General features: G+C 42.8%; 1 protein-coding gene across 5 annotated transcripts in view; it reads left to right on the forward strand.

The window, feature by feature from the left end:
• ehmt1b (euchromatic histone-lysine N-methyltransferase 1b) overlaps positions 1-16342 on the forward strand; it is a 33522-nt gene that overhangs the window by 6524 nt on the left and 10656 nt on the right. For 4 of the 5 annotated variants that reach the window (XM_069161385.1, XM_069161366.1, XM_069161376.1 and 1 more), the window contains 10 exons: positions 4948-5038; positions 5131-5645; positions 8367-8622; positions 9464-9612; positions 10172-10324; positions 11100-11168; positions 11346-11448; positions 11802-11921; positions 12152-12429; positions 16071-16303. In XM_069161385.1, coding sequence (XP_069017486.1) covers positions 5184-5645; positions 8367-8622; positions 9464-9612; positions 10172-10324; positions 11100-11168; positions 11346-11448; positions 11802-11921; positions 12152-12429; positions 16071-16303 — 1823 coding nt within the window. In that variant the 5' untranslated portion in view covers positions 4948-5038; positions 5131-5183. Of the gene's footprint in view, positions 1-1388; positions 1474-4947; positions 5039-5130; positions 5646-8366; positions 8623-9463; positions 9613-10171; positions 10325-11099; positions 11169-11345; positions 11449-11801; positions 11922-12151; positions 12430-16070; positions 16304-16342 lie in introns of those variants that run through there. The other variant, XM_069161348.1, reaches the window with a different exon arrangement.

The following is a 16342-nucleotide window of genomic DNA, read 5'->3' on the forward strand; positions in this document are numbered from 1 at the left end:
GTCCATTTCTTCACGGTGTCAACTTAGATTTATACCATCATAATGCATACAAAGCTGGTACGGTGCATGTAGAGGGTTAGGTGGGCGTAAACACTTGTTGTGTTGTAATTCAACTGACTTTCACGTTTGGTTGCAGACTAGGATGAGGCTTTGTCTTTGCAAGTCGGTCACTGTGTCTTGCACATGTTGCGCAGCTCATAGTGTGCAAATCCAAGCCTGCATGTCCGGATTAGGTTTTCATTGTTTAGTTGTGTAACAGAAGAAGCCACCAGCATCTCTAGATCTGCATTCCTACCTGCCTGATAGGTGGAAAAAAACCCTGTTTCGGAGTGATACAACTTGTTCTATCAGTTGATGGTCTGAAGCAGTAATTAAACAGAAATGCACACATCTGCTAGTTCTTGATTTGAACTGTGAGGATTTGCTTTTCTCTTTATTTTTGTTGTTATGTTTTCGATTGTTGGACAGACAAAGAAAATCATTTGAGACATCAGTAAGTCAATATGGACAAAAATAATAAAAAGTATAAGACAATGAAGATGACAAAACATGTACTGCCGCGTTATACCAAGCGAGTCGGTTCTGAGCATAATACTGTACAGAGCTTTGTCCCTTTTGGATCTTGTGTTTTTGCCTTTGGAACTATTTTCAGTCTTCCTCCTTCATGGCGGCTCGGCCCATTCCTTCATCTCTAGGATTTAATATCTGTTTCATGGCCTGGCAGCGTTATGTTTTGCTCTGTTAGTTGGCCTGAGGCTCAGTGGAGACAAAAGACTCTCCTGTTGAGAGGTTCAGAAAGTGGCCCGATGGCTGCCACAGAAAACTGTTTGGTCCTGGGCCTCTTGTTCTTTTTACTTCCTCCTTCTTTTCAAGGTTGTTTGTTGAATATCTGAGGCCTCTCCCCCACAAGACTTTATTGACCAAAATATATTTCTCTTTTACATAAGAAAGACAATTACATGAGCACTAAAAAAAGAAATGGAGAGCAACAACAAAAACTAGTAGAACTAAAGGCAGATGGAAATAGCAGTGTGATACAGTAACATATAGGTTAGGCAGGGTTTTTAGAGTATTTCTCTTTTCTTTTTGGATAAGCAGCTTTTACGTGGTGATTTGGTTCCATCTTCAGTGGCAATGAGGTCTTCCAGTTTAAAGAGATGGTGTTACAGTTTGAACGGTCTGAGCATGCTCTGTGGAGACCCTCTGAAGAGGAGGACCGACAGAGGGAGCCACCAGGTCACATGACCGGCGAGGTGAATGTGCATGCGGGGAAAGAAAAGGAAACGAGGAACAATCCGTTCGACACATTCTCTCTCTCTCTCTCTCTCTCTTTCTCAAACACACATATACAGACACACACACACACACACACACACACACGCGCACACACACACACACACACACGCGCGCACAATCACTCACTCCCTCTCTGACGCCTTCTTCTTCTCAATGGAGGCCATGAGAAGAAAGCAGGTATGATGCTTCCTGCAGGGACACAAGGAGAAAGACATTTATACTCTTCAGCCTTGGTTGTTGTTTTTAATGGTCTGAGGAGATGCATAGTTATTGCTTCACACATCCTTTTAGCCAATTTTTCTAAAAGTTCCTGTCAATTGGTTTGAGCTCTTGCTGTCTCCTCTTTGGTCTCTCCTGCGCTCCTCGACACAGTTACTGCTGCCTTATCAGATTGCTCTCTATTCCTGAAATCGAAGACCTGATCTCAAGGAGCAATGATTTTTGTGTGTGTGTGTGGTAGCAGTGCTGTTTTGTCAAAGAGAGATTTGAGTGTGGCGTGTTGGATCCTGTTGTTGGAGAGAGCTCGTCATGGATTAGCACAACAGCTGTATTCAGAGCAATTACACATCGACAAAAGTGATGTCATTCTCGATGTGGGAAGATAAGTCTGACCTGAACATCTGGGAACTCTCCTGATTCTCTAGTCAGGTCTAGGCTCTTTTGGGTTTTACCTTTTGTAATCCTTCCTGCTCTTTGCTCTCTCTCAGTGGTCAGTATATAATGACGTCCCTGGGGACTTGATTTATGTGCAGGATTTGTGATCAGTAATATACATAAACATCGGGCTGCGGTTCCTGTTTATTAATTCAAAGGAAGTCCTTCAGGCTGTGATGTGAGCTTCCATGTTTGCCAGCTGCTGCATTTGCTCTTCAGAGCTGCTTTCTGACTCAGGTCTTGGTTCATTTGCACAATTAGTCACAGGAGAGGTTAACCATCGGCAGATTCTCGGAAAGTATATTTGAGATTTTATGCAAAGTAGTCTTGTCTTTTTGAGTTAGTTTGAGGATCTTCGCCGGTATGTGGCCAGTGGACGATTGGGAAGTGACAGGGAATGAGGGGGAGAGGAAGGATGACAGACCACTCAAACGGGGTTTGTTGTGATTGCATAGTCAGCAGCTTTGATCTCTTGCCCACCAGAATGCCCCAGATTAATTTGTCTTTCTTTGAGGAAAAGATGCCACGTTTCTTTAGAACAGTGGGCCCCCAACCACGTGGTTGCAAGATCAATTTCAGGTGGCTCTGAAAGACTGAAATGAGAAAACGTAATATTTTTGCAACTTTGCTTTGGTCTTGTGAAATACTGGATATTGTTGTTTCTCCAGGTCTCTAAAAGAGCTCCAAACAAAACCATCTGAGAGGGGACATATCATTCGCGAGTCGAGCTGGCCACACCCAAGAAATGAGGTCCACAAATAGAGCCTTTTAAAAAAAGATTTCTCTAGCTGTATGGAAGGCAGGCGCGTGGGTTATTATTCGTTTATCTCATCGGGTTGTTGACTTGTTGTGCTCGTCCCTGACAGGAACACCTGATTGTGTAACGTGTTTGTGCTTTGTGTTTAGGTAGCTCTGACTTCTTTTCAGCTCTCATGCCACAGATCTAAAGATAGGTCACATCAGTGTACACGCCCAGGCCTTGTCACATAACAGGTTCACATTATGTTGAATGATTGAGACATTAGAATATTTTATAGCATTACAAATAACATATCGTGTGCGAAGAGCATTTTTCTGATAATTACAAGAAGCTTATTTGCAGTTTCACAGCAAGGTCCCATCAGGAATGTAAACTCTGAACCATTGGGGCCTTTTTTTTTTACAGTCATGGCTAAAGCTCTGGTCTATTCTAACATCTCTCCATTTTTTATGAGCTGCTTAAGGCTCCTGATAAGCTCCCATAGTCTTGGCTTCTCCTTTGGAGCTTCATTCAGCAGCCTCCATATCCAAATCCACGAGCGTCCAGACCCCTTCAGTCCCCATCTAGTGGAAAACTGCTGCAATGGCCGCGTTGTGTCAGTAAACAATCTGGTTGCGAAATGGCGGAGATCTGCAGACAGCCTTCTCTGCCTCCCTCCCCACCCCCTCTCCTCTCTGTCTCCAGTGTGTATGTTCCACTTTCCACCACTAGGGGGAGGGATGAGGCTGGTGAGGTTTTTTTTCTTAAATTTTGTAACTGGCTTTTCCTCAATCCATGAAAAGAACAGGGACCTGAAGGATTCTTCTTCTATTCATGCTCACATGTGTTCACTAGATTGCTTCATTCACCACTAAGGACAGTCTCAGACAAGATGTTCTTTGGGAAACATCCTCAGTTTTTGAGCTCACAGACTCGTTTTTGGCCTGACCTTGTTGCTGTTTGATGAGGTGTATGTTGGTGTTTGGCTCAGGGACTCAGGAGCACGTGATCGTAGAATGATTTGGGGAGCCTGTCCTGATGGGTTCATTTAGTTGGGATATCGGTTGTAGGCAAAGCAGGACTCGCATTGTCTGTTAAATCTGTCGGAGCCCTTGAAGAGGAGGCTTAACCGTAGCTGTCAGAGTCAGTTTGTCAAAGTGAAGCTCTCAGTGGCCTCTTGTCTGTCGCAGGTCTTTTTGATTGGGCTCGTTTGAGGAGAAAAGCTTTTGTCCGCTTTCTCGGGACAATCGGAGTCAGTACGGGCTTTTTTACGGTGAACCCTGCCCCAATCAGCACAAATCATTCTGTATATCGGCCTTTATTCTGCCGGGAATGACCCTCACATGAGGTTGAGGAGAGTGTAAACCTTTCTCTTCAATGCTGGTTATACCGTTCTTCAAGGTCAATTTGACACGAGGTCCACTTCCCTTTGATATTTGAGCTAAAACGCTGCTTCAGAGCGAAGGGTTTGCAACAAAGGGGCTGACTTTTATAGACAGACCATAGAGGAAAGTGAAAGTGTGGATTCGTGATGTTTTTCTCCCGGGCCTCTGGTTTCCTTTGGGGCCATTTTCCCAGTGTGAGGTTGATGGTCTGCTCAGGAGGAAGAGACAGATTCACATTTCCTGGTGTTGCCTCTGAGCGATATAAAGATGATGGTGGTTGGGGTGGTTAAGATTTCTTTTGAAGCTGTGGCAACATCTGCTCCTCTACTGGTTGGCTGTAGTAGTAGAGAGAGAGAGAGAGAGACAGAGGACAGAGGACAGACAAAGGAAGTGCATGGGGGTGGCCCCCATTATCTTGGCTGACTCTATAGTCTCCCTGACAATGACACATTACTGAAAAGACATTACACACATTTCAATGCATAAATAGCTAACAAATACTCCTGCTCAGACCTGAATGTTTTACAGATGAGAACTGTGATCCTCTCATTTCTGAAGCTAAAACCGGAGAATGTTTGGTATTTTTATGGGAAAATAAGATGGAAAATTATTTGTGATTGAATGAGTTTTAATCAATGAATTAAGACGTTGTTTCTGCACTGATATTGAACACTTCAGTATCTTTGGGTTCTGGACTAGTCTGACAAAATCAGCACTTTAAAGATCCTGGCTTTGGCTTTGGGAACTATTTTTAGACATTTTATAAACTAGACAGTTAATTGAAAATGTTATCCACGCCACAAATTAATTAATAATGCAAACAAATGAAATCTAAATTCATTTTCCCCTCACATTTTTGGTCTTTTTCTTCAGCCCGCTGGTCTAGCCAAGAGCGGCGTGGATAAGGGTGCATCCACAAAGAAAGAGGCACTCGATGCAGCAAGCAATGGAGAGGAGAAGCCAGGTATTCTTTTAAATCATTTCAAAAGTGCTTTATTTATTCAAATGATTGGTTCACGTCATAATTTGCATTATGTGTTTGGTTTTGACGCCCAGATGGAGACAAAGAGGTAGCAGCCCGACTGGCCTCTTCCCCTGCAGCGGAAGCAATGCTGAACGGCACCGAATGCGACGACACAAGGCACAAGAGCCTGACAACAGGCACCAACAAGACTGTACTGTTGGTAAACGAGAACGGCACGTCAGACATGGAGCCACCGCACGGTTCTGTTACAGGAAGCAATGGATTCATTCTCACTAAGCAGCAGCAGCAGGAAGGCGGCGCTGCAGCCACGCCAGGTTTGGGGGTCTCCCCTCAGAGGACTAACTGGCTGCCTTCGGGCTCACCGACGGGAGGACATACAGCCAAACCCCCGCCTGCCTCGGCGTCAGGGTGTACACCGAGTTCAGGTGCACTAAGGACTGCCCCCATTAAAGGGACTACGTCGGGACAGGGGACATCAGAGACTAAAAATGGCACTGTTTTGTCTCCTGCCTCGGCTTCAGCACCCGTCACCATACACAGAGCACGCAAGACCATGTCCAGACCCGCTGTCAGCCCGGCACAGAAGGTAAGCCGTGGGGGGGGGGAGCCGTTTCTGGCTTAGATTTGTTTCTATAAAATAATATACGATAAAGTAATATAATAAAACCTGTAATTACTGCTGAAATACCTTTACAATACAACCGGTTGATCCTTGCTTTGCTATAAAGGGTAAATGCAAAGCACATCATGAAGGTTGATGCATATACAATTAGCCATGTTGGTCAGTGGTTCTTTGGTTAACCGTGTCAACGACGGAGAGGAAAACCCAGAAGTTGAGTTTTTCTGACACGGAACTCGAGGTGCTTGTGTAGGATGTGAAGCTCGTATTGTTTGGTGGTCACAGCTCCGGGCTCACAAGCTAAAGAACTTGCTACGAGTGGCAACATGATGCCGCTGCAGTGACAGCTGTACCACGGCGGTGTCGGCCTGAGAGTGCAGTTGTGTTCAGGGCAGCGCTTTAACACAACAACTTGCATTAAACCCTGTGCACGTTATGAGCAAATATTAAAAACTGACGCTCTGTTCTGCAGTTCTTTAGCCTTAAACTATTTGATGTTATCTTTGATTTCTTCAAAAGATGACGATGATCAGTTTGCCATATATTCAAACATCATATCGGGCAAAGACCCCCCCCCCCCAACTTTCCAGATTCTGCCGCAGCACGACATCATCCTGCATTTTATCAGCTGCAGATCTCCACGACTGACCAGAGACAGAGTCCGGCCGTCTGCTCTGATCTCCGCTGGAACGTATGTGTTGAGCAACACGCACGAAATAAAGAGAGGAATTAGGTTTCAGGTTTAAAATTTGCTTCCATCATTTACAATTGAAAGTTTCTTATGGAACAGTTATGGCTCACTAGCACAAATTACACTGCTGGTTTGAAGTAAATTATACAGGACTGGTGTCCATGTAACATGAAGTGAAGTGAAATACGCGAGAGGCTTCGTCATCCATATAATGATGCCTGTCACATAAAATGTGTACAATCTAGCTTCCATTCACCACCTCACCGTCTCCAATTTCCGCTGTCTCCAACACGTGCGTACCGATGGGTCCGAGTTTTGCTCCTCTTTCAGGTCCCGCTTTGTGTATACGCAGCAGTTATAGATGAGGCCCCTGGAGACAACAGCCATATGTGATGCTGGTGAAATGATGGACATTAATCTGCTGCTGTAGGAGCCTCCGCTGCTCTGGGAAGACTTTTCCAGATTTTGGAATCTGACTGCAGGGATTTGATGCCATTCAGCTACAAGAGCATGAGTGAGGTTGAAACAGACGTCGAGGAAACTGGACCCGGCTCACAGTCGGGGTTTCAGTTCCTTCCAGAGGTGTTGGACGGGGTTGAGGTCAAGGCTCTGTGCAGGCCAGTCTGACTGGAAAGTCATTTCTTTATGGATCTGACTTTGTGAAACAGGAGATCTTTCCCAAAGTGCTGATACAAAGTTGCAAGCACATTGTTGCCCAACATATCATTGTGTAATGTGGCATTATGACGGCCCTTCACCAGTAACTAAGTCCTCTAATATAACAATCAAAGGCTTTTCAAATGAGAGCAACTTTTTGTAATAAACATGAAAACTTCATATTGGAGAGATGGTGCAGGGTGGATCCTCTGCCATGGATGACATTATGCTGAATGAATGAACCTAAAGCTTGTGTGAATTACTTGCAGCGTTTGGCCGATTCTGATCAGATCCTGGTGACTTGGTAAACATAAGAGCTACTTTTAGTGCTAAAATACTTTGTGAAAAACTCTAAGACCAAAAGTGCCTCGGCCCTGACCACATATCTGCCGAGCCAATTAATTACGTTAAAACACCCTCGAGTGTAATTTTGCGATTACACAAGCTACCAACTAAATAAAATATGTAAGCAAATTATTTTTTCTATATTGTGGGGCAATTCGCTCTCAAAATATAAAAATGTTTGTTAGCGCAATCTCTGTTTCCATGGCAATTAATGGGGTATGACAAATAACTGGAAAACAATCGAACAAACTGTTATGTAATGTATGCAATGTTTTCCACTGGTAGAAGTAGGCCGACCGAGCAAGAGAGACGATTCCGGTCTATTTCAATGATCTCTAGAGATCGTGGATTTCTCAAACTAAATAAATACTACACTTACAAACACAAAACTGCTGTGCTAGCTCAATCTTGTTGTAACCAAGATATGTGCTGTAAAACCAAATCCATGGAATACATTTTTTTTTTTAAAGATAGTAGAGCATTGTAAAATCCAAAAGTCAATATAGATAGATGTAATCATTTCCAAAATTCACGACATGTTTTTATCGAGTGAAATATTCTCCTTTAATAATGGCAGACTGATATTTCCTAGTGATGCCGTCATGCTGATTTGAGCACATTTCAAATGTACACTTTACTAATCACGTTTCTTTCTGAACTACTGAAACTGGGCAAATTGTTTTTTTTTCTTTTTAAATGCAACAATTTGGTCATTTTTGCTGAACTGCAACGATGGGGCCATCCCATAAATGAGAAAGTCTGTCACTGAGTGTGACAGATGTTCAGTGGTTGGCCAAATACCGCAACTTCCTGTGTCGCGGTTGTTTTCAGTTAAAAACCTTCGCGTGATACACAGTTCAGTCATGTAAGAGGTTAAGATCAGAACTACAATGTACAAAAATAATTAGTCCTTCCGGCAACAAACTTTCAATCTAACCAGGACTTCACTTATTAATACAGTGATCCTAAATGCTTTTGGTTCTTGTCATCCGCAGCTTCTTAACAGGGAATTAAGAGAAGCAAAGAGTGCCAAAATGGAGACTCGTGTTGCACCCGATGTGCAGAAATCTTCACAGCAGTCATCAGTTCAGAACCATCTACCTCAGAGTCCGCCGGATACGCCAGCTTCAGCACAAACCGCTTCATCACCTTCACCAGCGGCTCCAACACCTTCAGCTCCTGCAGAGCCTGCAGAGCCTGCAGAGCCTGCAGCTCCTTCAGCATCTCCAGCTCTATCCAAGCTCCACCTAGGTCAGACACATTTAAGCAATATTACAAGAGAGCATGTGCTTCAACGAGTGTAATATTATGATTATACCACAAGTTACCAATTAAATGAAATATGTAAACAAAATGTATTTATATTGTGGGGCCATTTGCTCTCAAAATATGAAACTTTTTGTTGGCGTAATCTCCGTGTCCATGGCAATACACTAACCACTGGAAAACAATCAGATGCGTCAGTAGAAGCGAATGCAATGTCTGCGATGTTCACCACCCCAGGAAGTAGTCCGACCCTGTTTCATTGCTTTCTGGAGATCGTTTCTCAATCTGACTAAATACTGAACATAGAAGCACTAAACTGCTTACCTCGCTCAATCTCGTTGCAAGTAAGATCTCCGCTGAAAGAATATATCAATGGACTCATGTGATTTTTAAGTAATAAGCAAAACCAAATCAAGCTAAACGCCACCAGGAGTGCGCGACTATCTGTGTTGTTACAGTACAGGTGCTCGGAGCAACAAAAGTGGATCAAAAGAAACCCGAATTTGCCAAATGGGTCACAATTAGTAGTCCTATAACAAGTAAAAACAACTTTATATTGCATATTATATGAAATTCAATTACAATTATATTTTTCCATTGAGAATTTTTCTAGTGATTTGTGATGCTTTATGGTGATTTCAGCACGTTCCAAATGTACAGTTGACCAATCAGATCACTGGGTCAGAACTACTTGTTGTATAATCCGGTGATGACAAAACCTGTCCAGCTTTACGAACAAACTGACTTTGTTGTTGGCTTTCAGAGAACAGTAATAACTGCATTCGAAGTTTGCTGGTAATATGTGTGTTGTTTTCTCGTGCTTTAGGCCCTTACTCAGGAGGGCTGTCATCCCGGAAGAAGAAGAGGAGGATGGGAACATACAGCCTGGTTCCCAAGAAGAAAACCAAAGTGCTTAAGCAGAGAACGGTGCTGGAAATGTTTAAGGAACTCCAGCAGTCTGGACCGAGCCCACAGGTCGACACTTCACACATTTATCAAACTCAACAAACACACAGAAAGAATGTCTTCTCTCTATTTAACCCTCGTGTTGTCCTCGGGTCAAAATGTGTTCATATTTTTTGGGATCATTGGTGACAAGGATGCTGAGGGTTTCTTTAAACCAAAAAAATCCCTAAAAATATAGAAATAAAATAGAACTTGGTTGAACACAGCTGCGGGTCATTTTGACCCGAGGACAACACGAGGGTTAATGACATGGCTCACAGCTCTGTGGAACAAACCATAAATCAACATCGCTTCCTTTGGTAACTTTAAAATGTCACCCTGGTCATCTTTTATTCACCCTTTCCCTGTCTACCTTTTGTTCTCTTGCACTTTTTCCGAACTGTCAAATCAAACAAACGAAGCTTAAATGAACACAAATAGCAACATAAGAACTTCATTAAAACGGTCAAAGAACAGATTTCAAGAAGGAACTATGTGATCAAAGTAAATTAGTTTTCACACCAGACATTTGATTCTCTGACAGCTTTTGACATGCTCAAATAATGTTTATTCCTCTCTTGTCTGACAGACTAAAGAGGTGGCGAACATAAATGGGGAGAAGGTGGGAAATGCATCTGAGGAGGAAGAATCAGAAGACCTGGAGTCTGAGGAGGAAGAACGACAGCAGCCAGCAGAGGAGCCCCACAGTGCTGTCCAGGAAACCTCGGAAACCATCGCTGAGGTAGAAGAGGTCACAAAATAAAAACAACATTTTCTCTTCATATTATCCTGACATCACATGTAGTAATTTATACATATTTTATGCAAAATGTACAACTTGAGCATCTTATTTTATCACTTCCTCCAAGAAACTTGATCTTACAATTGCAATAATTCATGCAAGTTAAACCAATCTCAGCAATATTTGCTGGAGCTTGCAATTTTCAAAATTCCAAGGATTTGTTCAACAGTAAAAATTCTCTATAGAAACTCTGCTCATGGCTTTTTAGCAGTCAGCCATTCTAAACAAAACTTTGCTTTATGATCAAAAGTAACTCCTCATTTACAGTCAGCGGGGCTCTTTCAACCTTTCTTCTCATCGTCAAAACTAATAAAGATAAAATAGATAATATAAATAATAATAATAACAAAACAAAAAAATCTTAACATTTTTGCCATTTGCCATAATGTTGCCACAAAGAAATCCCATGAAACTCAGCAAATTGGATACAATTGTTGAATTGTTGAGCCATATGTTGTGATCGTGTGCAGGAAGTGAGTGTAGCTTCTGTGACTTAAATTGAACATGGAAATAGTCAATATTTTGTGTCTGTCTGTTGGGAGGCCAGTTTCCCAGCTGAACTTATTGTCAGATGAAAAAGCTCCTGAGATAAAATCTTTAGACAGCAATTGAATTTCCATGCAAGTATTACTGTGCAACACATACAACTTATTGTGATGTTTGTGTTATGTGTTTACGGCTGCTGATAAGCTTTTCTTACTTTTTTTGGGTGGAGGTGAAAGATGACGAGTCTGAAGAATCTGGAGACGAAGAGGGAGAGGAGGAGGGCACAGAGTCTGACTTGGTAAGAGTCTCTCACCATCATTACTCAACCTAACTACATCAGAGTATCAGGTCTCATCTCACAGCACCTCTTTAGATGGAAGACAGAGCAGAAGTGAGTGCAGTTGAATATTGTGTTGTTACTTTCGGCCCTTTATTGAAATCCTTTCTGTGACTGAACGCCATCTGCCCTCCCCAGAGCTCGGAGTCCAGTCTGAAGAAGAAGCTGAAGAAGAAAACAAAAGGGGACAGCGCATGGCTCCGACCCACCAGGAAACGGAAACGGAGGATGAAGGGCAAAGGTGATCACTGTCACACTCACACTTGTACAGAGTCATCCAGTCACTTATGCTATCAGGAGCCCATTGATGTCAGCAACATGAATTAGTTTGTTACATCAGACGTGACCTCACAGGTTCATTTTGAAAGATAAAGACATCCAGTCATCACACTTACTTAGTTCAGACAAGTGAGCTGCTTGCACCTTTTTTTTTTGACACTATAGATTTCTAAATTGCTTCAGTGGACATGTCACACTATCTTACAAATATCATAACATCGTTTCTTGAAGCTGTATTTTCTATTTTCCTTCTTTGTTCAACTTTTCTGGAAAACAGTGAAGCGTTTTCTTACCGTTGATTGTTGTTCTGTTCAGAATCGGAGGAGGTCGTCCAACCTCAGGCGTCAGCTCAGGGCCAGCCACGTGATGACAAGGAGTACACACAGATTCTCCCCTCTGATTCTGCCAACCTCAGCAAGCCTTCACACAATAAAGGTGAGAGGAAATGAGGAAACTTGTTAATGTTTTACATAATAATCCATCCCACGGGATTTACCCTTAAAGTCACAAATGTGTGTCTTCAGAGCCTCAGTGTGATTCCATTGATTAAACTCTTAATTTTCTTGACTTATGCTTTGATTAAACAGTCACGGATTCAATAAAATCTTTTCCAGTCATTAGAGACCTGAGAGGTTTCATTTCATAAGTCACTTTGTTTCTTTCAGACTCTTCAGGGTTGGCGGTTGAGGAAGCTCAGGAGCTTCCTCTCTGCAGCTGCCGCATGGAGACCCCAAAGAGCCGAGAGATTCTGATTCTGGCCGACAGGAAGTGTATGGCCACAGAGAGCGTTGACGGACAGCTGACTCGCTGCCAGAGTGGCGTCCTGAAACATGAAATGATGCGTCCCTCCAACTCTGTTCAGCTGCTGGTTCTGTGTGAGGACCACCGCAACGGCATGGTGAAGCACCAGTGCTGCCCCGGCTGTGGCTTCTTCTGCAGAGCCGTGAGTACACATTCACTCCGTTTCAGGCCTGCAGCTTCATCATCAATCATAAATGAATCATCAATCACTGGAATGTCTGTGGATTCACTGGCAGCTACTGTCACACAGAACAATTTCCACAAGACATCGTTCCACATTTGATTACAGTTTGTACATGTGTCTGGGAAATGAGGAATTTGCTCTCATCTAAATGTGCAAGAACTGCTATCTAGTCAAGTCAAACTTTATTTATGTAGCACCGTATGGGAAAAATAAAAATACAACAATTTAAAATAAAAAAATACAAATTTTTTTAGGACAGATAAAAAAAAAATACACGAATTAAAAGGTAATAGAAAATAACAGACACAGCAGAAAAAAAAGAAAATATAGAATTTAGTGACATAAAATAGATTATGAGAATGCTAAGTTAAAAAGGTATGTTTTAAGATTTCTTTTAACAGTTTTTAAACATTGTGAAGCCGTCAGCTGTACTGGCAGGCTGCTCCTGAGGTGAGGACCATACACACTAAATGCCGCCTCCCCAAATGTCTTCATCTTTACCCTGGGAATTACGTAGGCCCAAATTCCACACCGGCCCCTAAACACTCCCACTGTGATCGAGTGCAACTCTGTGTGGAGTCACACTCGCGGCCGTGGAGGGTGTCTTCATTAAGCGGGAGTGTCTGAATACACAGACAAGCTGTGGGACGCCCTCACCTCCCTTCAACGGAAACTACGATACAGCACAAGATGCGGCAGAACCTGTTTCCCAAAAGATTTCAGAAAGATTTCAAAGTTAAATAAATAATGTATATTTACTGTAAATTCAACCACCAAGCATCATTATATACATATCATACAGGATTGTTGTAGCACGGGTGTGATGTACACGCGGGAGTGTAAATGATTTATATGAAACGCTCTCCATCACTTCTATGGCTGTTCATTCTTTTTTTTGCCGTTAGTAATCTGATTAGATTCTTGTTTTTTTCCACAGTTCCTCAAATTGTATTACAACAGAGCCAGTAAAGTCAAAGAATCAACACATGTACAGTTTTCTCAGTTACAACAGCATGTTTATTTCAAAATACTAACCTCTAATCTCGCCATGTGTCCATGAAAACAGTCTATCAAATGTCTGCTTGATGTGAGGTAACTTACTTTTCCGTTACAAACATAATTTCCGTGCAGTTATTTCTAGGAGTGTGGTGTTTCTTCCTGGTCTCTACAGCGGTGCTGCTCTTCTCGGGTATTGAGGTCCGTAAGCCTGCGTCGGTGCAGACTCCGTGTTGGAGGGCTTCATGACCCACTAACACTTCCGGGCAGTTGGTTTGGAACGACACTTAATGTAGCACGAACACGCAAACGGAGTGAGAGTGTAGGGGGAGGATGCAGGGGGAGGATGCAGGGGGAGGGCGGAGGGTGTGCAGGGGGAGGGTGTACGAGTGACAGAGGATCTGAGTGATCTAGATAAATTGAAAGCGTGTCCGACAGACCGTAGAGACCCAGGTTGTATTGAAAGCACTTGAAGAGCAAGGCATTAATGGTAAATACATTGCGTTAATAAGAGACATCTCCTGTGACTGCACTACCAGTGAGATTACATAAAGAAAGCAACAAAATTAAAATCAAGAAAGGAGTAAGACAGGGAAATACCATCTCACCCAAACTATTCACCGCATGCCTTGAGAGCATATTCAAAACAACGGACTGGGAAAACATGGGGATAAACATCAACGGACAACAACTTAATCATCTCTGATTTGCAGATGATATACTATGAGTATCAGATAACTTATAAGAAATAGAAACAATGCTCCAAGACCTTGATACTGCAAGCAGGAAATGCGGATTAAAAATTAACACTAAAAAGTACCAAAGTCATGGCAGGCACCGTAACGACACCCAAGACAATAAGTGTAAATGGTATACAACTAGAACAGGTGGAAGAATACATCTACTTGGGACAAAGATTCACCTTAACTGAGAAAAACCAGGAGAATGAAATAAGGCGGATAAAAGCAGGATGGCAAACATGTGGGAGACACGGTGCAATCATGAAGAGAAACCTCCCAATATGTCTGAAGAGGGAAATATTCAACCAGTGCATCATACCAGTCGTGACATATGCTTCAGAAACATGGACACTGACAACTAAAATGGAAAAGAAACTCCTCAGCTCAACACAATATGGAACGCAGCATACTACATATCACATAAAAAGATAGAAAAACAAACTGGTGGATAAAGGTACAAACTAAAGTGCAAGACATCATGGAAACCATCAAAAACAGAAAGTGGACTTGGGCAGGTGAACGGATGGAAGATGGAGTACAGAAATCACAACATGGACACCAGTAGAAGGCAAACGAAATAGAGGAAGACAGCAGAAGAGATGGAGAGATGAAATCCAACACTACTGGGACACTGCCAACTGGTATAATTTCTCAAGGGACAGAAAGTTGTGGAAAATCCATGTTGAGGCCTTCATCCTGCAGTGGACTGACAATGACTGAACATGATGATGTCTGCCAGGTAATCTGGAACAATCCCATTAAGTGATTTAAATACCATATTGAAGGATCTTAAAATTGATCCTAAAACTAACAGGCAGCCAGTGAAGAGACTTCAGGACAGGTGAGATGTGAGCTTCTGTGTGCGAGGCAAGAACAGCAAGACTAAACCAACATGGAACAAGGAAAGTAACATTTACGTAAGGGGACAAATGTCTGTCCTCTCAGACGTCCGGCCACCTCTGAGCCTCGTTCTGTTGGAGGTTTCCTCCTGTTACAGGGAGCGTCTCCGAATGCTCGCTGATGTGGGAAAGTTTGAATTGTTGGGGTTCTCTGATTTTGTAAAGTGTTGACATTACTATGTTAAGTGCCCTGAGATGACTTGTGTTGTGATTTGGCCCTGTATAAATAAATTGAATACTAGTAATTGAATAATGAACTATTTGGGAGTGTTGATATGATGCCATTGTAACGTCCCAAGTTTGAGAATTTGTATTTTCCCTGTCTTTTTTCCCCTGTGAACTAAACAGTAGTGGGTGATGATTTCACTTGATTTGAAATGATCAACTGTTATTTATACATTAATCATGAAATTTAGTCATTTCAAGTTAAGACCAAGGTTAACGTAATGTTTTGCGAACATAGACTTTTGTACAAAAATGGACTGGTCTGAAAAGTGAGGCCAGTGGGGAAGTGCCATAAAGTGCAGCACCACCGGGGGCCACTAGGGGCTAACTCTGAAAACTCTCTGGCTGCAAATGACAAAAAGTGTCAACTTCTTCCAGTCTTTGAGGTTTAATTAGTTAAATTCATTCCTGCTCACTGTTCTGGTGGTCGTTCAGAAAATAATGAACTCGATAATAAGCCTCAAAGAGAGGTATGTTTGGGGGCATGTCTGGTTTGATTGACAGGCCTGGGGGGCAGTCAGTTTCTGATGCAGGAGGGCAGGCATAGTGTCCTCGGGTTCTCGGTCAGAACCACCCCTCACTCCTCAGCTCGTCTAAATGTGGTCACTTCTGGCTCCAAGCCAAAAATAGGTGACTGAAAAAGGTACACTGGAGGCTACGTGAATCAATGGATAACAGCACAGTGGGTTGGCACATTTTAGCAAATTACTTACAGACTATTTTTGCTTTTCCTGTGCAGGGGACTTTCATGGAGTGCCAACCAGACGTCAGTATCTCTCACCGTTTCCATCGTGCTTGTGCCTCAATGCTGAAAGGTCAAAGCTTCTGTCCCCACTGTGGAGAAGAGGCCAGCAAAGCCAAGGAGGTCACCATTGCCAAGGCTGACACCACCTCCACCGTGCCCCCCACACTCGCACATGGGCCCCCCACGCCTGGAGCCCCCGAGGGCCGAGCAGACACCACCACCGGCAGGTAAAATACCATCTGTAGTGATGCTTTCTTTCCAAAAAG

The sequence above is a fragment of the Embiotoca jacksoni genome, unplaced genomic scaffold (genome assembly GCF_022577435.1).
Source record: "Embiotoca jacksoni isolate LCO1_2020_lvr unplaced genomic scaffold, fEmbJac1.0.p SCAF_10, whole genome shotgun sequence".
NCBI lineage: Eukaryota > Metazoa > Chordata > Actinopteri > Embiotocidae > Embiotoca > Embiotoca jacksoni.